Source organism: Indicator indicator, chromosome 1 (genome assembly GCF_027791375.1).
Source record: "Indicator indicator isolate 239-I01 chromosome 1, UM_Iind_1.1, whole genome shotgun sequence".
NCBI lineage: Eukaryota > Metazoa > Chordata > Aves > Piciformes > Indicatoridae > Indicator > Indicator indicator.
Genome location: NC_072010.1, coordinates 21,704,426 through 21,732,350, shown reverse-complemented (window position 1 = coordinate 21,732,350; position 27,925 = coordinate 21,704,426). Strand labels below are relative to the sequence as shown.

At 40.1% G+C, this 27,925-nt stretch overlaps 1 protein-coding gene across 1 annotated transcript in view; it reads left to right on the top strand.

Moving 5' to 3' along the window:
• Positions 1–27,925, top strand: part of ATP8A2 (ATPase phospholipid transporting 8A2) — a 293,926-nt gene that overhangs the window by 74,968 nt on the left and 191,033 nt on the right. The window contains exon 24 of the mRNA XM_054386416.1: positions 18,507–18,679. Within this exon, the coding sequence (XP_054242391.1) occupies positions 18,507–18,679 (173 nt within the window). The remainder of the gene's footprint in view (positions 1–18,506; positions 18,680–27,925) is intronic.

Here is a 27,925-nt window from a genome sequence, read left to right as displayed (position 1 = left end):
TGCTTGGGATTGCCTCGACCCAGATGCAGGACCCTGCACTTGGTCTTGTTGAACCTCATGAGGTTGTCATGTGCCCACCTCTCCAGCCTGTCCAGGTCCCTCTGGATGCAATCCCTTCCCTCCAGCGTGTCTGCTGCACCACACAGCTTGGTGTCATCAGCAAACTTGCTGAGGGTGCACTCAATGCCACTGTCCATGGCACCGACAAAGATGTTGAACAAGACTGGTCCCAGGACTGATCCCTGAGGGACTCCGCTTGTCCCTGGCCTCCACTGGGACATGGAGCCATTGACAGCCACTCTTTGGGTGTGGCTATCAAGCCAGTTCTTTATCCATCTCGTGGTCCACCCATCAAACCCATGTGTCACCAGTTTGGAGACCAGGATGTGGTGTGGGACAGTGTCAAAGGCTTTGCTCAGGTCCAGGTAAATGACATCAGTTGCTCTCCCCTCATCTATTAATGTTGTGACTTTGTCATAGAAGGCCACCAGGTTTGTCAGGTAGGATTTGCCCTTGGTGAAGCCATGCTGACTGTACCAAATCGCCTCTTCACTATTCTTCTGTCTCAGTAGTGCCTCCAGGAGAATGTGCTCCATGATCTTACCAGGCACAGAGGTGAGACTAACTGGCCTGTAGTTCCCTGGTTCTTCCTTCTTCCCCTTTTTGAAAATGGGAGTAATGTTTCCCTTTTCCAGTCGGTGGGGACTTCCCCAGACTGCCAGGACTTTTGGAATATAATAGAGAGGGGTTTAGCAACCTCATCTGCCAGTTCTCTCAGTACCCGTGGGTGTATCCTGTCAGGTCCCATGGACTTGAACACTTTCAGGTTCTTCAGGTGATCACAAGCCTGATCTTCACTTATGATGGGCAGTTCTTCCTTCTCGTTCTTGCCATTAGCTTCCATGACTATTCCAGGAGTGTGGCTGGAGGCCCTTGCAGTGAAGACTGAGGTGAAGAAGTCATTGAGAACCTCAGCCTTTTCCAGGTCCCTTGTGACCATTTCTCCTGTTTCTTTTCTGAGGGGGCCCACACCTTCCCTAGTCTTCTTTTTACCATTAATACACCTGTAGAAATTCTTAGTGTTTCCTTTAACCTCCCTGGCTAGATTCAATTCAAACTGTGCTTTGGCTTTCTTAACCAGGTCTCTTGCTGCTTGGGCAGCTTCCTTATACACCCCCCATTCCAGCTGTCCTTTCCTCCACTCCTTGCAGAGCTTCCTTTTAAGTGATAGTGTGTCCAGCAGCTCCTTGCTCATCCAGGCAGGCCTCCTAGCATTCTTCCCTGCTTTTCTCTTTGTTGGTATACGTTGCTCCTGGACACACAGGAGGTGGTCCTTGAATATTGACCAGCTGTCCTGGGCCCCTCTTCCCTCTAGGGCTTTGTCCCATGACACTTTGGCCAGCAGATCCCTGAAGTGATCAAAGTCTGCATGCCTGAAGTCTAGGGTCGTAAGCTTAGAACACTTCCTTCTGGTTGCCCTGAGGATCTTAAACTCAACTGCTTCATGGTCACTGCAGCCAAGGCTGTTTCTGAGCTTCACATTGGTTACCAGCCCTTCCCTGTTGGTGAGAATAAGGTCCAACATAGCACCTTTTCTTGTTGGTTCCTCTACCATTTGGAGGAGGAAGTTGTCATCTGTGGAATCCAGGAACATCCTGGATTGCTGGTGCCTTGCTGTGTTGTCCCTCCAGCAGTTGTCAGGGTGGTTGAAATTACCCATGAGGACCAGGGCTTGTGACCTGGAAGCTGCTTCTCTTTGCCTGTGGAGGGCCTCATCTGCTCGGTTCGCTGGTCAGGTGGCCTGTAGCAGACCCCTGTTTCCCTGTCTTGCCTTTAATTTTAACCCATGCACTCTCAACCAGCTCTTCATCTTTCCCCAGGTGGAGCTCCACTGATTCCAGCTGGTCACTGACATAGAGGGCAGCACCTCCTCCTCTCCTTCCCTGCCTATCCTTCCTAAAGAGCTTGTACCCATCTATCCCTACATTCTGGTGATGGGAATCATCCCACCAAGTTTCAGTAATAGTCACTATGTCATGGCATCCCAGCAGCACAGTGGCCCTTAATTCATCCTGTTTGTTGCCCAAGCTGTGTGCATTTGCATAGAGGCACTTCAGCTGGGCTGGCCATGGCACCCTCTTGTGCCAACTCCCCTTGATTTCCACAGAGTGTCCTGGTGCATCATTCGTGGCTTGCCTCAGGGCAGCAAGTTGAGAGCCCTCACTAGCTCTCCATCCCTCTGCCTCTGGTGAGCTGCCCCTCTGTTTGTCACTGGCCAGCAGAAAGAAATTAACTTTTTATTATATATATATATATATATACATACATATATATATACACACATATGGGGGGAGGCAGAGGGTAATTGCCACTACTAAAAATAACTAAATGGCATAATGCATAGAGGTTATGACCTCTATGGAGCAGCCTTTATGTAAACACTGTTCTCATTTAGAATCATAGAATAGATTCTGTGATTCTATCCAATAGATTCTGTGATTCTATCCAATAGATTCTGTGATTCTATTCAATGATTCACATGTGTTCCATGTGTGCTTTTTTGGAACCTAAGATGCATCATGAGTAAAGGACAATTAGGGCCTGAAGGAATCTTGGAGCAGAAAAGTACAGAAGTATTTGTGGCACGCATGACCACTGACTTAAGCACAGGATTATTGCTGCTGCATATCATTTAAAGATGAATTTTGTGGTTTGCAACTCTGTTAGTATTTTCCAAAGTATCTTCCAAAAGATGAGGTTCTACCTGAACATATTTCAGAGTTCAATGTTCCTGTGGCTAAATCCTTAACTCCTGTGTGATAGAATTAGTTTGTGTAGTCAGACAGGTAGCATGCTTTGTAGAAGAATGAGTATTTTAGAGTTACAAACATTGGTACCTTACTTGTGTATTACTCTACATTAGCATTAGAGCTCTGGAAATATTTATGTTGCTGCATTTTGAAATAGTGCATTTGTGTAGAATATTTTCTATAGGTGAATGTAATCTTATGTGATAAGGGAACAAGCTTTGGAAGGAATGCAGTACCTGGAGCCTTGAAAGGCTGGGATAAATGAGGGCTCAGCATCCCTGAGAATTAAAAAAAAAAAAAAAGTAAGTATTAAAATGCTGTAGTAGACCTCATTTTGGGTATTTATGATTCTTGTCAGAATTCATTGCCCCAGGTAAAGCATTTATTAACTTCAGCTGGAAGAAGGCTTTTCTGTGGATTTTGTTTTATACCTGAAATATTGAATTGCTGAGACTGGTTGCTACATGATGTTAAGATTTTATAGTTGTAAAACTCTTTTAGCAAATAACTGTTTGGGAGCTCTCTAGCTTCTCAGCAGTATTGGAACATTGGGATCTTGTAAATAGATGTATGAAGTGATTTGAAAGTTAGTCTGTCCTCTTACAAAACAGCTCTTGCAAAATAGTCATTGAATGAACCCTTCAGTCACTGAAACAAGCACGTCTCTCGTTTCCATCTCCATCAAACATACTATCTGGGACTGTTGTTCTTTGTGTAGCTTTGAAACTAGGAGGATGTGAGATTGTGAACTTGAACACATGTAATCCTTCAGATTGACAGCTTGAAGCAACAGTATTGACTGCGTACTATGGCTGCTGAAGAAAATGCCTTAACCATTGAAGGATGTGAAGGCAAGAGCAACTGTCATTTTAATGCTTCCCTAATGTCGTTTTACATAGTATTAAATACAATTGTGTTTAGCCAAGGTCATTTTTGTACTCCTTTTGTAGCCTGGAGATGTTTGGAATTCTGAAGACTGTATTACAATATTTTCAAGATTGATCTTGGTTAATGAGGAATGCTGTCTGGGGAACGGTTCAGTAGAGGCACTTCCTTTGATCTACAAGGAGGCCAGTGGCCAAGCTGCCCTTGTTCCTGCTTGTATTGTTTTGCACAGCTATGTAAGGATGTTGCAAGGCTGGACCATCCCCAGGCAGTGTCTTTCTGAAGCTGCTGTTGTGAGACCTGTGCTTGTTCATGAACAGCAGTCTACCTTCCTAGCACAAGCTAAATCCTAGAGGAAATGTCATTTAAATAAGGTAACTAGCATATAATAATGTCTGGCTAGTGACTATCCAGGAAAATTTTCGTGTCCTTTATTATCATATTTATTAGCTCCATACTTTTTCTTTTTGTTCTTTCCTGTTTTAAAATCTTCTAGACAAGGTTTCAGGCCCTTTAGGAGCCTCCAGACATGCACTTACATAATTAACGTAATATGTTCTGAGCAGTTAAAGCTGTGATGTAGAAGCAAACTTTATTAATAGTAGATGCAAAAATAAGTTGTTTTAATTAGATAGGAAGTAAAACATCATCAGGAACGGTGATAATTTACTGTGATTTCTGGACTGGCTGCGATGAACTGGTCTGTACACCCAGCCCTTACTTCTGAGACAGTGAACTTCAGGAGGTGGACAGTGGCTGTATCCTGCTGCTGATTCTCCATATGGAGTAACTGCCTGCCTTGTGTTTTGGGAGTACAACTTCAGATAGGGGAGGCACTCAGATCTGTGTTGCATCTTGTTTGCTGTTGCTCACACATATTGCCAGTTTAAGTAAAATCACAGGATCACAGAATTAACCAGGTTGGAAAAGACCTTCAAGATCACCTATTCCAACCTATCACCCAACACCACCTAATCAACTAAACCATGGCACTAAGTTCCTCATCCAGTCTTATTTTAAACACTTCCAGTGACTGTGACTCCACCACCTCCCTGGGCAGCCCATTCCAATGGCCAATTACTCTTTCTGTGAAGAATTTCTTCCTAACATCCAGCCTAAACCTCCCCTGGTGCATCTTAAGACTGTATCTTCTGGTTCTGTCACTGGTTGCCTGGGAGAAGAGACCAACCCCCACCTGTCTACCACCTCCTTTCAACTAGTTGTAGATAGCAGTAAGGTCTCTCCTGAGCCTCTTCTTCCCAAGGCTAAACCCCAGCTCCCTCAGGCTCTCCTCATAGGGCTTGTGCTCCAGACCCCTCACCACCTTTGTTGCCCTTCTCTGGACATGTTCCAGCAATTCAACATCTTTCTTGAATTGAGGGGCTCAGAACTGGGCACAGTGCTCAAGGTGTGGTCTAACCAGTGCTGAGTACAGGGCAGAATGACTTCCCTGCTCCTGCTGGCCACACTATTCCAGGTACAGGCCAGGATGCCATTGGCCTTTTTGGCCACCTGGGCACACTGCTGGCTCATGTTTAGCCTACTGTCAACCAGTACTCCCAGGTCCCATTCTGTCTGGCTGCTATCCAGAAATCAATTGCTCTAAGAAAGCTTTCTTGTATTTACTTTTTCAGAGCTTTCTGATTTTGTCCATTCTTGCACATTAACTTTCTGTACTTGAATTGAAAAAACGAAAAGTTTGCATTTTTGTTGGTATTTTGAATGCAAACAATAGCATTGAGCATGAGTTGATCTTGCTAGAACTCTAATAGAAAATCTACTCTTCAGACTTCCTCTGATAGTAGATGATAAAGCTGTACAATCTTGAGATAGTTATTTAATGTGCAGTACTGTTTTTTGTAATCAAACTGCAAGAGAAGGGTTGGCGTTGTGACCAGATCTTGTTTGAACAAAACTAGGAAATTGATTCAACTGGCTGACTTGCATACAACTAGATAGATAATTTTGTCATGCTTTTTTGATTTCATTGCGTGGTGTTTTGCTGGTCAAAACTCTACAAAATCAGCTGAACAAGTATGTAGCTATCTGGATTTCTGATGTCTGAGTGTAACAGTAGCTACCTTGGTTTTCATAATCTTTGTTTTGTGTTGTACTACCCACATCAGGGTGTCTCTCTTGTCATTTTCCTTGAGTTATTGAGTTGTTTGAATCTATCAGCCCAGCAAGTATTCAGATAGTAAACATCTCTGCTGAGTAGCAGTGGTGTTTCTGGGCATCTTGCACATTTAACCCAATAGTGCTTCTCTCCCACAGTAGTATGTGTCTCTACTTCAACACTGTAATTGATGGGTTAAAAAAATCTATAATCCAAGGTTAACGTTTTTAGTCCTGCTGCTGTCCTTTCTTTGAGTGGTGAGCTGTAGAGCTCTTAATTTTAGTTTAGGGGCATTGAGGGATTATCTGTTTTCCACATCTTTGCTATTTCGATTTTCCTATCTCCAGTTCTTCCTTCACAGTCTGTTGCCCAGGTGCAGGATTGTCCTTCAGGGCATGCTTAGTGCTTTCCTTGCTCAGGGTGTTTCTCAATCTTGGACTGGCTTTATGGGGCAATTTGGCAACCGTTTTGTCTGAAACACAAACATTGCTACACTTGAGTATCATCTTTCCTGTTGCTTGCAGAAGGGACTAGCTTGGACAGGAGTATGTTGCCTGATTGCCTGCTTGTGGGGCTTTGTTTTGTGAGAGGTCCTTGAGAGAGCACTGATGGGACTTAGGCCAGGACCTAAGTGGCCAGGGTAGCTTGCTGCACCCTGCCTACTCTTGAGCATCTGCCAAAGGGCAGGAAGCCTGAATTAATGCTTTAATGAGTCAAAGTGATGTTCTGGAACTGTAAATGAGCTCAGGAGTCCTTACAGTAATCCCAGTTGGATGGCAACAGTGAACATATGTGCGTGTTCCTCATTTTCAAGAGGCTTTTGGGAAAGAGGTATGGTCATGGGAGTGCAGCTTGTATCAGATCCTTCTGAAAGCACCTTTGTGTGTTGCTTTATTGCCTAGTCAGCCATGGGTAAAAAGGAAAAATATATAGTCCAAGGAGCGTGAGTAACTTCTCATGCTTTTTGTGCTTTAAAAGTAGAAGTAAAATCTCAGAGGGTATTTCACGAACTGCACATTCTCTTGTATTTCTGTTCAATACCTGTATTGTGTCAAAATCAGGGCTTCAAGAAAACAGCTTGAGTTAAATGCAATCTGCTTCTTAAAAGCCAATTTTATTGCAGAGCTTGCCTGTGCTAATCAGCCGCTCTGGAACTTTCTCTGCTTCACTTGGAGAAACAGATTTGATAGTATGCAAGCACTTGAAAGCATGACTAATATGACAGGTTGGCTTGTTGCATGTGTGGGACTGTCTTGAGTAGCTTTGAGTTTATAGTTTTGCTGCTTGGCTTAATGCTCAAAGCAGTTTCCTTTTACTGAAGTACTGGAATAACTCTGGCTATGAACTCCGACAGTAGTGTGGCCTCTGTTACTTGCACTAGCATGCAACTGAGCTTTTAACTACACCGATACTAATAGTGATTTTTTTTTTTAAGAGGTATTTTGGAGAGGAAACAGAGTGAAAGACTGAAGAATTCAAGTTTTGGTTTTCTCTAGCCCTTTAAAAGATTTATTTTTCTGTAAAGAGAAAAATTCTGTCCTTGCAGCTTTTATTTTGATGTCGTACAGATTGATGTTACCTTTATGAAAAGCTAAAACCAAAACTTGTTCTATTCCAGAGTACCGATGTGATGTGACTTGAAAATACTACTATGAATTTTAGTGAACACTGGTTTTGGAACATATTATATTTGCACTGGAAAGATACTACAGCATGAGAAATGTTGAGACAGTCTTGTCTTGTACAAATCCATTTGCTCAATACTGTGTTTCTTGTGTTGTATAGCATCATTTTGAACGAAAGATGGTTTCTGTCATCCAGTCTATATAGTTTCAGTCTTTTATATGTTAATAAACATGGATTCTTTACTTGTAGTCAATGGCAAAGATCTGACAGTACAGTTTTGGCTCCATTATTGGCTGTTCTTTCTGCATCTATTTCAGGAAAAGTTGTTCTTGTCTCATTGAATCAGGGTGGTTATATTTTCTATATATCAACCCAGGTGTTATAAGAGTGATAATACACATACATATTACTTTGTATGTCCACACACCACTGTCATTTTTTTTGGTTGAATTATCCTTAGCAGTGTTGTCAAGTGCAGAAGCATAATTAAGTATTGTAACCCAATCTTGTGTTTTCATGATCTAAAGCAGAACTGTTATCTTCCTAATTTGAAGATTTACCTAGTGAGCTGAAAGGTTGGCTTTTATCTTTGGAAAGTTACTTAGCAGGAAAGTAATTTCCTTGAAGGTTTAAACAAGAGCTTGTTCTTTATCTGGAACTGTTACACTGAGACTAGTTTGACAAAAGTAGAAGAAACAAAACAAAAAGCCTCTTCTGTTGAATGAATTTAATAAAGCTAAAATATCAAAATATAAAGACATTGTGGCATTCTAGCTTGTTCATAAAACTAACAGACTGCTTCTTAACAGTTGCCTTTAATAAGTACACAGATGGTGTTAGTGTCCAGAACAAGTATTTCTTTCTTGTAATTTCTGTAGAATGAGATCCAAGTTTTGTGTACCATAAACTGTTTTGTGGTCAAACATCTAATATGTATTGAAAGGAACAGAGATTTTGTATGTGTAAAGCAGTTCTGGAGTAAATGAAAATTATGTAATGAGCCTAATAGAGTTCTTAGAGTGAAGAGGAGTGTAGGTATACAAAATTCCTCGTCTTCTGTGAGAAGATAGGTTTCTTGCTGAAGTTAGAAATACTGAAAAATCATGTCAAAGTGGAGTAAATGAGATATTGTTGTTCATAGTATTTGAAGAACTTTTCATGATGAATTGTCCTTTTCACTGCAAGTTGTTCTGCAGTTTTTTCTTGTGCTGCAATCTTTGTCCTTGAAGCTCAAAGATTGCAAAAGGCTCATGGCTTTGATGGTGGTGCCTTTGGCAGCCATGTTGCAGTGGATAACTACTTAGGATGTCACTTCATTGGGCTGATAACGTGGAGGCTTTTGTCACTTACTGATTTTTCAGAAATACATGTAACGTTTTAGTGAGTGTTTGCAATGAAGGTTGGCATTTTGGAGATACCACTCCCATAATCAGTACTCCTCTTTAATCTGAGGAAGAAGTCATGTTGCAGGAAATAGCCTTTTGCAATAAAGCCTGCAAAAATGCTGGGACCACCACTTCCAGCAGCATGGACTGTCATGATAGTCTGCAGGAGGTGACTGGTTAGTGTCATCTTGAACAAATTAGCTTTACCTCCTAATTTGGAAAAAGTGTTTCTCTTTTTCCTGAGCCCTCACCGAGCTCATGGGTTGCAGAGTGACTTCATACGTAGTCCTTAATAAAGACACCACTTCTCTTCACTGAGAGCCTTAAGTTTAGCATGTGGACATCTGACATTCTGCAATGTTCTGTAACATTCTGCATTAAGTTTGGCTTGAATACTTAGCCAGGTACTTCTGAAGTGGTCAGCTGTTCAGTGCTGATCTTTGCAGTGATTTTGAACCTACCTTGCAACACTTCTGTGGGGTAAGGTCTGACTGACATATTTGGAGGTTATTTATCTGTGATCAAACAAGGATTATAAGAGATGTTTAATTTTTGTTTTTAAATTTCATGGGAACATGCTTGGAGACAAATGTACTGCTGACAAGACAGATTCCTTCAGAGTGTGTTTTCTTCCCAATTTATCATGTTCCCTGAAAATGTCCTTGAGTAATTATCTACAGCACTTATTACAGCTCTCGATGGCCCTATTCATCTGGACTTTTCAGCTGCCACTAGAGACATAAAAGTACTGATATGATCTGTTTATCTAAGTTTTTGAAGGCCAGATTTGGTCTCTGTACATGATAACCTGAGACTTGCTATGCAGATTAAGGACTCGGTGTATGTAGACGTTTTAGATTACGTGGCTTACTGTGTTGGAATTTCAGGTTCATGTTAGATTCAAAGCTATGAAAATGATCTGGGTGAGGCCATCTGATATCTCTGGGTTCTTCCTATGTTTTTCTTGGCATGGTAGGAGACCATATATGTCCATCAGAATCATGGCATTATTAAATAAGCAAATACTGCTGTGTAGGATCAGTGACAGTCGTTTGACTGACATGTTATAGGAATGGGTTCTTATTGTTTTACCTCACGTTTTCAGTGATACTCACACTTGCGATGTAACAATATTTGCCTAATGTTTTATGTTGTGGTTATTTAAACATAATGCTGAATTTACAGTCTCATAACTAGGTTTGGATGAAGGGATGACATATTGCTGGGGTTATTTGTGTGTGATTGTGCTATCTGAACTTATTAAATACTGTAGTAAGAGAAATACAGATGTTACTTGATAAAATTCTACACAGTATTGTTGGAAGGCAGATCACTATGAGAATAACATCTCCTGGAGATTTTTTAACATGCAGAGTTAAATTGAAACTTCCAGGGGCTTTCTTGAGGAATCCTCCTGTGAATGGTTTTGAAACTGAGGATTTTCTATATGGTACCTGCAGAAATGGTTTAGAATAAACTATTTCCCAGCTATTTTCTATACAATGCTCATGTTATCACTAGGCTCTGAGAATATTAAGCAATCTTGGCACTCCTGTCAGAGTAATCTGGGATCAAATGTCTTATATCTAGTTCAGGCTGAAGTTTTGTCCAAACCATGCCTATTTTATATTGGAGAGGGAATACAGAGCACTTTGTTATACTTTGCAGTCCTTGGAGAATTGCTTTTAAGTGGTGAGGTCAAGTAATCGATTGGGATTTACAAGATCAAGTTAACATTTATCAGTGTGAAGTGTCATTGGGGTGCTCAGGTAGTGTGTGTGCTCTCATGTGTTTCTTTTGTCCTCTCCTGAGCACTGTAGTAGTACTGAGCAACAGCTATTGATGAGATTTTGTTGTTGGTGGGGTTTTGGTTTTTTTAATTGCTATTGTACAGGAAAGAGGAAATTCAAGGTTGTCACCTGGGATCTGGTATTCTTCCATGATCCATGTACTGGGTGATTTTGGTTGGATTTTGAGTGAATCATGTAGCTGAAAACATTTAAGGCTTTCTGAACTTGGAGATGCTTATAGTATTTCTTTCTAAGTGCGAAGTAGTGAAGTATTGACAGTTGCAGTATCCAGATGGAAAGCATCCTTATAGTCTGTTTTTCTTGTAAATCTAAGGAATGGATGGACTCCGAAAATTTAGATGTGATTTTTCAGAGACATCTTCTCACAGTGCTATTTTTCAGTTATTAAATAAAACTATCTCTGCTAATTTTGCCTCTACAAGAACTTTACCAGTGGAGCGTTTTCATATAGATCTGTGTACTTTGTCTTGTTATGTATCATTGAGATATTTTGGTGTATGAATTTCTTTTCTATCAGTCATTTTAGACTAAGTTCTCTTGGCTCTTCTGCCATAATTCCATAGCTTGTGCATACCAACATGACTGCCGTTCCTTTGGACACTTTGATAATTTTGGAACTTGTATGAGCACCTGATGACACATTCCTGCTCTTCTAGTACTTTATACCTATTTCTGGAAGAAGCTATAGTTAAAAAAGGAAAAGAGCAAGACTGTTGCACAGGAGTGCTCAACCATGTGAACACAAGATGGGGAATACAAAAGGGGTAGGTGTGTCAGAAGCTTAGTGTGTGTTAAGTGTTATGCTGAAGAAGGAAAAAAGCAAGAAGTTGTGGCACAGGATTATAGCCTGATCTCTTCAACTCATACTGCCTTATCTGTTGCATTGTATTGTCAAACTAATGCCCACAGCACTGTCATGTTTGTGGACTGTTGGACTGTTTTGTTTTTTTTTTTTTGGTATTGTAACACAACTCCAAGGGTAGAAGACAGACCAGGTAGTTTTGTGGGTGTTTTGGAGAACATCCTCATCATTGAGAAAGTCTGCAAATGCTGTTTGAAAGTGGAGGTCCATGTTATTGTACGGTTGAGGTATACTTACTAAAAACTAAATATTTCTAATTTTAGTGAGTTTTGAATTTCCATTTAATTGTAAACTATGAGGTTTGGATCAATTTTATGTAAGCAGTTTGACACACTGCACCTAACAAATACTGCTATATTTACATTTTTGTGTGCAACCACTATCTAACTAACTCTGAAAGTACAAAGTAGTTAGTCAGCTGTTCGAATACTTATCAGTTGTAGAAAGTCAAAAAAGGGGGAGCAGAGGAACCTGACCACTAAGTTCTGCAGCTGACCTCTTTCTGTGCCTTGACTAGGCTTTGTGGCAATATACTTTGTACCCTTGTTTATAACTAGGTATTTGGATGTTGCTTGTTTGTTTTTAGAGACTGATGTTATTTGTGCTAGTCAAGTTTGGGGCAAAACTTGGAAGCCTGGCAAAGTATCACTCTATCACAATATATCAGAGGCTGGAAGGCACCTCCAGAGATCATTGGGTACAACCCCCCTGCCAAAGCAGGAGCACTTAGGGTAGTCTGCACAGGAATGGATCCAGGTGGGTTTTCAAAGTCTCCAGAGGAGGAGACTCCACAACCTCCCTGGGCAGCCTGTTCCAGTGCTCTGTCACCCTCACTGTAAAGAAGTTTCTCCTCATGTTGAGGTGAAATCTTGTATGTTCTAGTTTGAACCCATTGTTCCTTGCCTTATCACTGTGAACCACTGAAAACAGCCTGGCTCCCTCCACTTGACACCCACCCCTCACACATTTATACACGTTGATGAGATCTCCCCTCTCAGTCTTCCTTTCTCAAGACTAAACAGCCCCAGGTCTCTCAGTCTCTCTTCATAGGGGAGATGCTCAAGTCCTCTAATCATCCTTGTGGCTCTTCATTGGATTCTCTCCAGCAGGTCTCTGTCTTTCAGTGAGAATCTCTTCTGGAAATGAAGTGCTTGTTCTGGTTTGTTTGGTTTTTTTTTTTTTTTTTTTGCTTTGTTTCTAGAGAGGTTTCTGGGTTAGCACTTGTGCATGTGCTATTTATTGTGGAAAACACCTCCAGTGACTCTTCTGCCCAGCAGGTCTTTATCTGAATACCTGTATCACGTTTCACCAGCTTTGGTTCAAACATTGGTTTGTCTTGCTTTTGCATTATCCCAGTTTGCCTTCTGTAAGTTTACTTCTTTCAGATGTCCTTCCAGGTCCTGGGGTACAGCAACTATACAGTTTGAAGTAAAAGACTTCACCAAACATGTGGTGAAGCTTCTATGTAGCAATTAAGATAGAGTGGAAAAATTTCCGGGAAGAAGAGGTGCAAATGTTATCTCAAATAGGAGTTAGGCAATGAAGTTCGTTCTTTTCTTTCATTTAATGCTATAGGGCAGGGGGCACAGCTGGTATTTTGACTTGAAACCACTTTTTAGCACAGTAGGAATAGTTACTTGTGACTTTTTACCTTGTCTATATATGGGAAGGAAACAGCAGAAATCACAAAAAGTAAATCCTTGGACTGGTGAAGCAGCTTTGAGCTGACACTTCAGTGTACTCCAGAGCAGAGTTAGCCAGATGGTGCAGTTTATATCATCTAAGAGACTTAGTGGTTTGGAAGTGAGTTCTAGGATGATGGGAGAAGTTAAATTGGGGGGAAAAAAAAATCTTTTAACTGCTATAGCTAGCAGTACTGTCTAAAATTATAATAAAGCAGAAAATAGTATATGCAGCTGACATAGCTTACAGGTGAACTAATTAATAGTTAAAGATCTCTTAGTGCAAGAGCTTGTTCTGTGAAGATCATTTTAGCTCTTCTGAGTTGGAGGGAAGGTGATGCAAGAAGAGTGAAATAGAGATGTCGAAGGTGGCAGGAAATTAAGGCTGGTGTAGACTTGTGTCTCTCTGAGGTCACAGATACATGAGTGACTAGTTCAACCTAAGAGGTGTTTTGTTTTTGGTTTTTTTTTTTGTCTGTGTGATGCTAGTTGCTGTTCAGATTTCTTTCCGAGATACTTTGTTTTGTGTTTTACTCCATACTTAGAATAAAATGTGAAAATTAAGCTGCATTTCTTTTTCCTGCTAACATCTCAGTGACCTTGTGAGCCTTTTCAGGGAACAGCAGAGGAGGAAGGAGAAGAGGAAATTTGGAGCTAATAATTAGGATGAAGTAATTGTCCAGTTCTTCTCTGGATGTCAACTTGTTTGTAGGAAACTTAGAGAGTGGCTGATATCATGATAGTTTTTGCACCTAAGGTTTTTGCAAGTCCTACTGACTTTTTTTTTTCTTGGTAGGCATCTGATAGCTTTGTTTTGTGCTGGATACCAAATGGCCCCACACACTAATATTTCTTGATGTAGCTTGCAAACTTCCCAAGTTCTCCTGGGAGGGAATTTGCTATGTGGTATGCTGCTGTTAAACAACAAAAACCCATCAAAAAAGCCCCCACAAACAGAAGGACACAAACCACCCTCAGGCACACATACACAAAACCTCCTTAATGTCTTTTTATATAACCTGTGTAGTCATGTGTCTGATGTTTTTATTGCACTATTGAGTCAATTCTTGTTTGCGGTCAAGTCAGATTTCTGATTGACTTAACTCTGATAGCCTTGACTTGAAATTCACTCTAAGCATCATGTGAACATTGTTAGTATTTGCTTTGTTAAACTAAAAAATAAGAGTCTGGGAAATATCAAAACTTGTTTGTCAGTTTTGTTATTTAAATAGAAAGATGGGCATAGCAGAGTGTTTCTGTGAGGCTTTAGAAAGTGAGAGTTACACAAATGTGCTGTAGAAGTTTTGTTAAAATCTGTAGAGTGCAGTCCAGAGAAAAGACCTCGCAGTCTCTGCTTCAGAATGTTTTTGTTTTATGCCTGTCAACAAATTATACTCTGCTGTGGAGATTTATAATAGCATGCTAATAACATGGATGGGTTGAAACTATGTGCAACACAACAGTAAAATCTGGAAGTTTAAGAAAGTAATGCAAGCAAATGCTGTGCTCAAGGTTTGTGTTTGTGGTTGTGACGTGTTAACATGAAAATAAGCAGGAAAAAGCAGATGGGGTAGGTTTATTATGGAATGCACCACCATGTTTTGAATTTAACTCAAGCATAGAGACTGTAACAACATTATCTCCTCAGTGCATTTTTGTGAGTCAGAGTTGTTGATATGTTTTGAATCAACTTCCCCAACCATGTGCAATGTGCAAAAGTAGGATACAAATAAATAAAAACCTGATTTCCTCATCTTCCTCAGTTTGAGGTCTGTGGTTGAGTTTCTGCAATCCAACCAATCTTTTTTTACTGTTTGTGGTCTGAAACTTTGATTTACTTGGCAGTCTCCTATGAATCAGTTCTTCAGCCCTTGGGAAGTTGTCATTAAACCAATAATGTTGTTTTGATTCAACAGACGGCTTAAGAGTGTGTGTATGGTCCTCTACTGACTAATGAAGTGTCCATGTTTATTTGAATAGCCCACTGATTCAGGGCTACAAAAATGAACTTTTTAGTTGGTGCACTTTCTGCCCTCAAGTAAAACTGCATCTTTATTTTTAATATTTAGGAATTTATCCAATAAGCCAGTACAATAAGGTCTGGTTGGTAGATGACTCTCCAGGTCTCCCCAGAGCAGCTGGATACCATATGTGTCTAAAGGAAATCTTGAGTGAGGAAACCCCAAGCTGATTATGGATAAGTCAAGTGATTGTAATATTTTCTTCTGTAGTATTTTATTTGCGAAAACTCCAGACAAAGTTGCTGTTTACTCTTGATGGGCACTCAGTAAAAGTGACAGGGGTATTCTACAGGCCTGAGTTGATCCAGGTACTTTTTTAGGACTATTATTTATTTCTTGCTCCATCATGCTTGTTCTAATTAAGGATTGATTTGTTCTTGCTTGATGTGACTCAAAGAAGAAATGTCATACCCCTTGATGTCGAACAGAGTGAAAGCTAGGTATCAAAACAGACATTTTTACTCTAGTTATTAGTAATGAGTTGCCCACAGAAGGATATAGTTTGCCATGATTTCCAAATGTTTGTTCATCTGCTTACTTGAGAAGCAGCCAGTGACATTTAGGGCTAATTTCTTTTGGTTAATTGCACCGGTCTGTAGGAGAGGTAGTTATCATTTTTTAAAAGGTAACGTTTGTAAATATTTGGGGGATAAAAGGAAAATAATTAATGCTTATTTTACTGTATAAGCTATGAGGTTGTAAGTTCACCTGGCAAAGTATATCAAGAGCTTTACATACTGATCTTAAAATGAGATGCCTGAATTGTTTATCCTTGATTTATAGCTTTTTGGGATACTGTTAAACCTGTGACTAATTCTGTGACATCTTGTATTTAAGATGAGTAAGATCAGTGACCAGGGCATGATCTGGGTGAGGCTTACGTGTAGCTGTGATAACCTACGGAGAGACTAAGAATCTCATCTGATAAGAAACATCATCTTTTGTAAGTCTTCCTGTTGACATGTGACTTTTATTTTAGGCTATAGATGATGAATACTAAATAATCCTCCAGAGCTTGCCCAGAGGCTTTTCTCTGCCTTGGCAGGAGGGTGTGATTGGGCCCTAAAACTTCACCTTCTTTAAGGTCAAGTGAAGAAGCAACAAGAAAATTAGGGTGTTAGAAGAGCTAGACAGGGAATAAAGGCAGGGGCTGTCTCCCTTGGTTTCAAATAAGGAATTTTTCAGTGTGAGGGTAGATTTGGAAGAAGGACAGAGGATACTTCTGGTTTGAGAGCAAGAAAAACATTTGAGCAGAATTAAGAGGAACAAGTGGAGAAAAGGGTCTGGCTCCAAGATTCCAGGAACAAGGGGTTAAAATTCTATCATTTGTGACATTACCCAAACTGTCTCTCTTCTACCATCCCTGAGATTGCTGTGAATGCTTTCACTGTGTGGTAGTGCTGAACTAGATGAAGCAGCTTGCTTCTTTCAAGATCTGCCCTTGTTTTCCCAGTACCTGTCTACAATGGTTTAAGCATAGTTGGTGCTTAAACAGTGTAACAGCTCAAGCACAGATCCTAAACACGGTTTAAGCATGTGTTAATCCTTCAGGTGCAGTGTCAATAAAGCATGCCACAAAGTCATAAATCTAATACCTTACAATTTAACATGGAAGCAGGGAATGAAAAAGGCATTCTTGTGATGAAGAAGGAGCAAAATGTATTCTGCTTGAAATGGTTGAATTGTGTGCTTTGTCATACTCACTAACTTAGTATGTAAATTTACCTCCAGTTGGGGCTAGTTTCTTAGTGAATGAGGACATTTGTTTTGACTACCATACAATGAGTGTGGTGAGAGAAAATAAATTGCAATGTGACCTCATCTCCTTTTCCTTTCCTTTGTGTGAAAGGGGCCTGATTTGTTCTTTGACCTGTTTAGCCCAGAAAGTTTATACAATCCTCATCCTCAGCTTGGTAATGCTGTTCACTGTCATGTCCTCAACTTCTTCACCACTTAAAATTAATTGCCTATGTTTTTCAGTGTTTTCTCCTTGCCTACATGCTGTGCTGCTTGCTGCTTCACTCTAGAGGAGAGGTGAACATTCTTCCCTTTAGCTTTTATGATCCACCTCCCATAGTTCTTAAGGTAACTAAGTATCAAGGGCTCACCCATAAGAGACCCTACACCTGCCTCAGAAGGTTCCTGTGCTGCCGGATGACGGGGCCCAGAGGCTTTTTTTGGAGTGCTGGTATATGCTTGCTGTATTCCTTCATTCATTAGGTTGTTTTTGGCCATGGATGTGTTTTGGTTTGAGTCTTTCATTTTACTGGCTTTGTTTGTGTAGAACAGATCTAAGCAAACTTCAAAACTTCATGTAGCAGATGGCTGAGAGTGCTGCTATGTTTTGTAGTTTTGCTTACTTCTCAGACTTCTGGCATGTATTGATTTTTTTTTTTTAATATGAAAAACACGATTCAAGGCAAGCAAAAATCTGCAGCCTACAACTGCCACAGTACACTCTTCAGTCTTGCTGCCATGTGTACTGTGGTGGCTGCCTGTCTTGACAGAAGTCAGATCAAGTTCACTCAGCATTAAGTATGGAAAACTCTTTTTTTAAATTAAAAAAATACTTTATTTGGGAAGCTAGTGCGTTTTTCTGAAAAAAGGTGATTCATATTTTGAGCTGGAAATAAAAAGGTAAGGGAAAAAACTTAAAGGTCATGGACGTAATTTTGTGGTAGAAACTTTTGCAGGAAAAAAAATTACATCAGCAAAATGGGAACACTTTTGTTGCTAGGTATTTCAGAAAGCTTTAAGCCTGAATTATTTCATTGCAGTAGAAAGGTTGAAATACTTGAGGTGACAGTGAAACATGAACACTTGATAGACTTTTTCCACCCCTTTCCCCCTTCCTTTTTGCTCTCCCCCCCCTTTCCTCCCAGCAGCAGCTGTCAGTGGAAATGTTTTTAGGGTAGGGAATACTGTTTGAGTAAGTCATAATACTTCAGGTGGTGTCAAAAGCCATCGAAGGCGTTAGGTTATATCTGCTCTACATTTGAAAAGGATGTGTTACAACTGCTGTAGGCACATGCCATGCAGGAGCATGTAGTGAAGTTGCCAGAATCTGCACTGAAACAAGGCATGTGTTCCAACGCAACTTAATGCAGCTTTTGATAATTTGTGACTCAAACTGATACCTTTGCATGAGGTCCTGTTAAAATACTGACTTGTGTCAGTTCTATTCAGGTGCGTGTATACTGTGCTGCACTGTGTAGTCCAGAGATGCCTTGCTGTAGTTCAGATACACTACTTATATTAGGAAGAAACATGATTTTTTTTTCCCCCTTTTCTTTCTGTTTGTTCTTCAGGCAACAAGAGCCTCTCTGACTCAACATTGTACCAGTCTGGGGGAGTCGCTGGGCAAGGAAAATGATATTGCTCTGATTATTGATGGCCACACACTGAAGTATGCCCTTTCATTTGAAGTCAGGCAGAGCTTTCTGGACTTGGCACTCTCCTGTAAAGCAGTCATTTGCTGCAGGTAAGAGATGATGGGACTCTTTATGGTAAGAAAATGGGCACAAAGCCCTTGTTAGCTTTTCTTTCATGCTTATTGTACTCATGGGAGATACAGTAGCAGGACAAATAATGTGATCAAGAGGAAGGAAGTTGCAGTGGTGAGCTGCCTCATAGTATAATAGGTTTCTCTGCTGTGGAACTATTGCCAAGCAAGGCTTTGCTGGGAGGAGTCAAGGAGGACTGTAGAGAGGTATTTGGCATGTCAGAGACAGATCTGCAAAAGGGTTCACAGGGCTGACAGGCCAACAAACTTTAAGATTTCAGTTTTCTGTCTTACAGTATGCTCTCCCATGAAGCAGTAGAGCTTACACACCTTTGGGGTGGGAAATCAATCATCAGATGTATTTTCTGCATCACAGGAAGGCTGCATGATTTTTTTAACGTTGAAAGATGATGCGACTTTGAGGATTGTGGTTGTCTATATGTGTGTGGCTGGGGATGGCTGTGACCTAGAAGGGATTGTTGGTTTAGATGGATGGGAAGTCTCACCTGTGTTTTAGAAGCAAAATCTGGTTTATGTTCTCACTATCAAGAGACTGCAAAATAATAGTACAAGGTTTCTGTATCTTTAAATATGTGTGCAGTAATGCTGCCTGGCAAAAGCAATTGCAGTCCATGCATCTGAAGTAGATGTACTTACTTGGCACTTTGCATCTATGACTAATTTCTGTCCACGTGCTAGGACTCTTGGACTGGTATACTGCAGAGTTCAGTACTGGTGCTAGTGCTGTTTAATGTCTACATTAGCAACTTGACCATCAGAGGATGTATGCCCTCAGCAGGTTTACAGATGCTACAAAATCATGAGGAGTGAATGACACACCAGAAGGTTGTGTTGCCATTCTGAGGAACATTGTCAGGCTGAGGAGTTGGGCAGGGTGAAGCTGAAGAATTACAGAATTGCAGAACAGTGGGGGTTGTAAATGACTAATAAACATCAACTAGTCCACAATCTCACCTTCCAGTAGAGCAGGATCATTTAGAGTAAATCACACAGAAACACATACAGGTGGGTTTTGAATGCTTCCAGAGAGACTCCAGAACCTCTCTGGACAGCCTGTTTCAGTGAATGGGAAATGCAAAGTCCTGTGTCTGGAGAGTTACAGCTTAGTGCACCAGTGAAGGAAGGTGTTGCCAGACTGGAAAGCCTGGTACAGTGAACAGTCTTGGAGTCCTGGTGGACAAACTGAACCACTGGAGCACCCTAGTAGTAAAAAAATAAAGGAGTGACCACTGGTATCCTGGGCTACAGTATGAAGAGCATTGCCAGCAGGTGAAGGATGGTGATCTCTCTCTCTACTTGGTACTTGTGAGGTCACATCTGGAGTGCTGTGTTCAGTTTGGGATCCACAATATAAGATACAAGCATGTTTAATTGGCAGAGCTAATGCGGGGCTATTGAGACAAAGGACTGGAGCATCTTTCATGTGAGGAAAGGCTGAGAGCACTGGGAAGTGTAGAGAAGAAAGGGCTCTCAGTGGCTCTTACCCATTTGTATGAATATGTAATAAGAGTGAGTGAAGGTGAGGGAGCCAGGCTTTTCTCTGTAGTGCTCAGTGACTGGCAAGATGTAGCAGACAAATTTTAACAGGTGGACATCTGTCTGAACATGGCAAACTCCCACTATCTTACTGTAAGTGTGGTCCAACACTGGAATGGGTTTCCCAGAGAAGTTGTGTGTTTTCAGAGAAATGGAAAACCGAACTGGACATTATAGTGCTGCATGACCAGCTCTAGCTGATTCTGCTGTAGCCAGGAACGTTGGACTTGCTGATTTCCAGCAGTCTCTTTCCATGTGAGTGATTCTAGAGTTCTGTGACTAGAGACAACTGTCTCTTTCTCCAGCCAGTGCTTTTTGTCTTTCTCTGAAGGCCTGTTATAAATGAGAATGACTTTCCTAAATTAGTTTTTTAATAGCAATTTTTGCTCCTGTTGGTTTTATTTTATTAATATTTTTTTTTCTTTTAAAAGAGAGGGGAAGGGGGCACATAGTAGAGGGGAAGAACATGAGGTCTTAGAATAGGGGGTTTTACTGTTGTAGCTGTGTCATGGGAGTGAACAAGAGTGTTTTACAAGGAGGAGCCCACACAAATGCAGGAATCTTCTCTTGAATACTGCAGGCTCAGCCATTTCACCAGTAAGGTCAGCATTTTCTTCTTTGTGCAATTTACCTTGGGGACTTGGTGCTTCCTGAGCCCAGGAAGTGAAGGGACTTGATGCTGTAGAGTTAGGCTGTTGTATTTATGGGGAACTTAACAGACATTGAGGGAACTAGCACAATACTTGGGTAGAGATCCTTCCAAGTCAGTTTATCTTATTTCTCAAAGATTTGACAGGCTTGGTCAAAGACCTCTGTGGCTTGAAAAAGAATCAATTGCCAACTATTAAAATTCAAGTACATTAATATAGGTGACTAACTGAAATAATGAATGGTCTTGTTTTTCAAAGAGGCAGGTAATACAGAAATTGCCTTTACCATTGTTTCATGACTGGTCCAACAGCAGTTTTCATTATTAGTGAATTAGAAAATTGAAGAACAAGATGTAAAAAACCCACTGTAAAGTGTAAATCAAAGGGAGAAAGATGATGTAATTTCATAGGCTTTAAAAGAGGAATAAAAATAACTGAGTCTTAAATCCCCAGGGAAAAAGAGGAATGTCTTTAATAGCCTTTGAGGCTTTGTAGGAACCTTCCATTTACTTGCCAGGTGCTTCATACTGAAGAAGGAAAACCTTTTCTGCTCTGGGTTCTTCTTAATTATACTTAGTGTATCAAATAGGACGGTGCACTTAAAGTCACAGGATAAAGGTATAAAATAGGAAGAGGCATAGGAAGAGGAAATTTCAAATTAAATAGTCTTCAAACAAGCATGTTAATTGGAAGGGGGTTCTGAGTCTTTAAATTTTGGTATGATGTTGAACCACTGTGGGAGGAGTTGTGTTATTCTGAACATAGCACAAATATGTGGGACTTAATTATTTCACAAACTTCAATGTTTTCACTTGCAGTTTCAGCTGCATTTACCTTTCAAAGAGTTTAATTTTTTCCTTTAAGAAAATATATGTAAGATACACTGTATACTTACTTGCTGGACATGAGGTGTAAACTGTAGTTGAACTAGATTGTCAGGAATAATTTCTTAAAATGGAACTGTAGTAAACCTGGCCCTATTTTGCATTTGGAGGAAGAGATAGTATCTTCTGCTGTTACAGTGTGTCTAAAAGACAGCTGGCACAGCAGAGGAAAATATACCCCTCAGGAGACTTGGTGAAGCTGGCAAAATCAAACTGAACAATTCTATAGAAATTCTATAAGAAAAAGCCCTGTTTGTTAGAAGTTTTTTCCAGAGACTGACATCTTCTTATCTTCCCTCACACAAACTGGGAGGTCAGTATGTCAAGAGCAAGCAAAACTTACTTTTCAGTTGAGGTAAATGTTTGAAAGGTAGTTGAACTTGTGACTTCATTTATGAGATCCGAGCTGTTGATTGCCTGTCTCTAGTTTTCAAATGTTCCTTTAAAGAACCTGTTGTTATTGATACATTGTGAGAGCAGCCAAGTGTTAAGATGTAGGCATAAGTGAGACTTCTCTTTTAAACAACAAAATGGAGTTTGGCCATTCATTTTGTGTTTATACCTCTTATAAAGTTAGTTTGTACAGTGGATAGCTGTGTTTGAATAGAAAAGTAGCAGAGAAGTAGGTAACTAGTGGTTTACAGCAGTGTAGTTAGTTCTCTGATGCAATGCCTACCTTCAAATGAAATATTTGTAAATGAAGTATGTGGTGTTTCAGAAAAACTTTATTACTTTGCCTGTGTTGTGAGTGATTTTTTGTTGTTGTTTCTGAATAGAGATTTCTTGCAAGTGACGGTGACTCTGCCTTTGTGCATGGATTTAATGTCATGTTAACAAGAGTTGCTTTAGGAGGAAGCCATTTGTTGATATTTTATGTATTAAATCATTCCAAGAATTTTATAAATACTGAGGTTCTTGCAGTTAATTTTTAGGTGGCAGAAGCAGTCCTTCCTTTAATTTCTCTCACAGATCTAAGTGCAATGAAGCAAGCATCTCCAGATGTGTGGCATAAGGGTGGGACCACATCCTGTCATTGAGCTGCCTTAGGGTTGTTTTGGTTTTGTTGCTGTTTTGGGTTTGTTTGGGTTTTTTTTTTGCTTGTACTAGCAGCTATTTCTCGAGTCTTGCTTGAGGTGCTTGTACTATTATGTTGCTTGAACAAAATACACCTCTCTTCCGCACACATCCGCAGAGCAGAAGTATTAAACTGAGCTTTTGGACTTGGGTCATTCAGCCTTTTTCAGCTGAGTGAACCCTGTAGAAGAGGTTTTGGGACTTGTGGCATAAGAAAGAGCATGTCCCAGATTCCCCCTCCCCCCATCTGACTTCTCAGAGGTGGTGTTCAGAACTTCTATATTCTCAAACAGAAGGTCAGCTGGTGTGTTTGAATGGTAATCACTCACCTTGGACATCCACTGTAAAATCTCAAGAAGAGGCCACTCAAAGTTTTATTTAGTTATTTCATAGCAGTTTGTGAAAAGTTGCTTGCCCAAAGAAATTCTGTTGGTCTATCCTGTCCCTCTAAAAAGACACAGACACTTCACTGGATCGTGATGTTACACATTCTCTTCAAAGGTAATGACGTTTCTTGGACCAGCCTCTTCTTTTCCTGTACTTTCTGCACAAGGACATCTCTATTAGAACACCTCCTTTCCCTCACAATGTATGTTTTTCAATGCAGTATTCATCTGTTCCTGCTATTCATATTGTGCTGGTGGAAACCAGTATAGCTAGGGCAGATTCAGTGAAGGTACAATGACTTCATCACCCTGCAGCTCTGTGGTAGTAAAATCTATTACAGAGATCTGTGTAGTGGCACAGGACTAGGAATACAAATTGGGGAAAACCAGTATGGACTATCTGATGTTTCCACAGGAGCACTTGCCATTTTATCAGCAAAGGTTTGCTAGCTATGATATCTGAAAGGTGTGCTGTTGTTGCTCAGCATCTGAGCATTGACTGCAGGATTTCTGCCCAGCTTCACTTGCTAACTTTGTTTAGGTCATGGTGGTACAAACTGTTGCTTTCAGCACGTTGAACAATAGTGGAGCTATAGTTACAGTGGCTAGGAACTGAGGAAAGAAGTTAAAAAGGTCAGAAAAAGCATGATCTTGGAACAGTTCTCCAGTGACAAAGACTAGTGACTGTTTTCCCACCTACATTGCTTTTTCCGGTAGTATGCAAAGATTACGCAGAATTAACCAGGTTGGAAAAGACCTTTGAGATCATCAAGTCCAGCCTATCACCCAACACCATCTAATCAACTAAACCATGGTGCTAAGTGCCTCATCCAGTCTCATTTTAAACACTTCCAGGGACAGTGACTCCACCACCTCCCTGGGCAGCCCATTCCAATGGCCAATCACTCTTTCTGTGAAGAATTTCTTCCTAACATCCAGCCTAAACCTCCCCTGGTGCACAGAGTGGGTGACATGAGGATGTGAACCCACAAGCATCACTTTGAGAACAGGTGCTAAATATTCTCAAATAAACATAACGTTTGACTACAGTGTATCTGCTCTGGAAGGGATTTTGTGAAGTGAAAACAGAAGGTGGTAGAAGGGAAGGAAAAGAGCAGGCTGTGATGAGTACTTATTGCTAATTGTTAGTGTCACTTTGTCAGCTAGGTGGCAAAAAGAGAGATAAGGAGACCAGAAAGTTGTCTTCACACTATAACATGGCCATAGAATGGTTTCTTCTGGTCTTCCATCATTGTTTGGAGGAGACATTAATAATACAGCTCACAAAATGAATATCTGGAGTACATCTTAAATATTTATGCCCCTTAGGTCTCATATTGTTGCTGGTGTTAGTATTTGACAAAGTGATGATTCTGTGCTGTAGTTCAAAATGTATTTATTAAATCAAGAAAGTGTCTTGTTGGCTTTCCTTAGAAAAGATCCCTGTTCTCATGACAGAAAATGGCAACACAATTCTGATTAAGAGTATGCAAACCAATGCTAACATTAATTGGTCCCAAAGAAAATTATGAATATTACATCTTTCTGAATGTATATCTTATGCTTTTCCTCATCTGTCACCTACTAAATTATCAATGCTCATTCTCTTGTTCTATTTCTGACAACTCATGACAGCTGTATTCGTCTCATGACTTTGAAAACTGTGAGGGAAGAAATATTCTGGCAGCTTTAATGTTTATAGTTAATTGAAGTGGGAGGGGACCTTAGGGTTGCAGTATGGTGTGGTGCTCTATGCACTCTTGAATATTCACAGATTATGAGAAATGATCCAGTGTGTATGAAGCTATGTGTAAAGCCATCTTTGGACTTCTTCTTATGATTACTTTTTTAAAGAGCTTATTGGCTGCTTTGTAAGAGCTAAGTGACCTTGCAAAGTACCACCAGTTCTGTTGGAGAGCCATATGGGCAAACTTTAGGAGAAGGCTGATCTTATAAAATTTGGTAATTTCTGTCCTTCAAGTGATAGAGAGTTTCTGTTGAGTGTTCTGTCTTCTGTTTGTTCCTGTTAATTGGTGTTCTGAGCTGTAACAGGTACTGAGCCTCATGCTCATAGCGATAAGGGGAAAAAATTACTCTTCATTCTAGTCACTTGTTTTGTCAACTGAAAACACAAAAAGCAGATACCTCTCTGATCCTAAGTACACTAATGTTTCTCAAAAATGTTTCTCTATCAATTAGATGCGTAAATCAAGGTAAACATCCCAAAGTCTGGATAGTCCTCAAAGGAAATAGGCTTATCAAATCAAAAACCTGTGAATCACTTACTCAGTAACCTAAGATTGGTTTTCTTCATGCTTCAAAAGTACTTAAAGATACTGTTTTGACTGTTGGTTTTTGATTTTTAAATGACATACGTGAAGCTTGTTTCATTCTCTCTTGAGTAACTCTAGAATTGCCCCACAGCCTGAATATTAAATGATTTTTCTGGTATGGCTAAACGTTTATTTTGCTTAACTTTGTCCCACTACTCTGACCATGACTATACTTAGAATTCTCTCTCTTTTCTTATGCATTTCAGATGAGGAAATAATTCAGGTGAAGTGATCTTTGTAGTTGAACCACTATTCTAGTTTCTATTATTCACAATGTCCAAATGTTTGCTTTTTTTCACATTAGTAATGAAAAATACTTAGTAAAGAAAAACAGTTGAGTAAGTTTATATTACTTTTGGAACTTGTATGCTTTGCTTCACATTAAGTACCTTCTTTGCTGTTGGGTGTGTTGGATGACCGATTGTGAGACTTATGCCCATAACTAATTATGAATGAAAAACTAGTTTGAGATATTTTGTGTTCACCTGAACTTGAGATTTCTGTAACCATTCCTATTAGCAAATTCACTTACCAGCATGTATTTAGGAAAAGTTGGAGTAAAGGCATGAATACACCTAAAAGCAACTGACTTCTTTGTTTTCCTCTGGAAACAGTTTTGTAGGAAAAATATTGTACACCCCCACAAAAGGTTCTCCTCAAAGTGAGATTTAACCTAGCTGTGATTTCTAAAGTTTATTTGTTGCTCTTTTGTGTTGTGAACCTAGTATTTAGGTGACCATAATCTTAACTTTTCCCTTGATGTATTTCATAAAGTGCAGGTGAAATCTGTTTTGAGCAAGGGTGTGATGCATACAAACAGTGTAACTCATGCAAACAGTTACAGATAGTATTGGTATCACTTTCTTCGCCATACTACACAGTACCTTGGCCAATTTGCTACCAGTCTTTTCAGTTTCTGAGAGAAGTAGCCAGCAGTGCTATATTTAGCACTACACTTCCCAAACTGGAATATAAATGTTCCATAGATACTGCAAATGAGAAAATACTCTGCTGCTGGCATAGTTGCTTTTTTAGATGAAAGATAAAACTGTGGTTTGGAATACCTTCTGGTCCATGAGAAATTTGTACTACTGGTATATTTTTCTTTCAAGAAGTGTTACTGTGTTAACCCCTTTATTCTGGTCAAGTTCCAACTTGAGTGATTACTTCTCGATGAAATTCCTCCTGCATTCTCTATTGAATGCAATATTCTTCACTTCCTGTTTAGAGATGTTTCAAGGGTGTCAGTGTGAATGTTAAAGATTTCCAGGTTTTAACCTAGAACAAGGTCCTGCTTGTGAAAACCAGCTCTGACTATTGATGGTCCTTCTGGCCTGTAAAAATAATTTTCCAAGTGTAAATGTTATCACCATATCACCACTATCTTTAAACAAGGTGTGTAATGTCTTTTGTGGTGGCTTTTTTGGGGAGGGGGCTGGAGGAAGGGGTCATTTGGTGGTTTGTGGGAGGGGGACTTTGGCTGGTTTTGGAGTGTCTTTTTTTTTTTTGAGGTTTTGTCAGTTGCATTGGGGTTAGGCTTTTTCATGTATATGTGTTCTGCTGTGGGGTATTTTGTAATTTTTTTTGGTGGGTTTGACTGGTTTTTTTGAGGCGGTGTACTGGTGTTTGGTTGTTGTTTTACAATGGGGAGATGAAGTATGTTGACTCTGGACTTAAGTTCCTCCAGTTTTTCAGTGCAGTTGTAAATTAACTTTGTAGCAGTTGAAAAAAACCTGCTCAAGTTCCTGCAAGTTTAGTGATGTCACGTATGTTGTATGTGGTCTCTGACAGGGTGTACAGAGGTACTCGTTGCTGTTTATACTTCCATGTATAGTTTCTTAATGTGATGAAGTGTGTAGGTCAGCTGCAGCAAACTGCCCTCTCTGCTGCAGCTTCCTCCCAAACTGAAGTTTGTGTCAGACACTGATTCTTTGTTAGACCTTAGTAGTGCAGACATTTCCCCCCTTCAGGCATATGCTATTGACATAGTCCTCTAATTTCTTACCTCTTCTTACACCAAATACACCTTTCCTGATTTCCTGGAACAGTGTATTGCCTGCTATAGGGAGTGACTGAATGCTTCCTGTTATGGAATTGCTTCCTGGTCCATCAGGCTGGATGGAGGCCAAGGGCCTGATGCTTTTCAGTAACTTTGCAACTTGTATGTGAAGGATTCTCACTGAATAGAAAAGATCTTTACGTCTTTGCTCACTAATTACAACTACAAGGAAATAATTTTCCTTTTCTGTGTTGGTCTAATGATTTGGAGAATGTTTCAAGGGAATAGGTAACTATCCTCATCGTATCTTGCTATTCTGAATTTCCATGTGGAAATACTGGA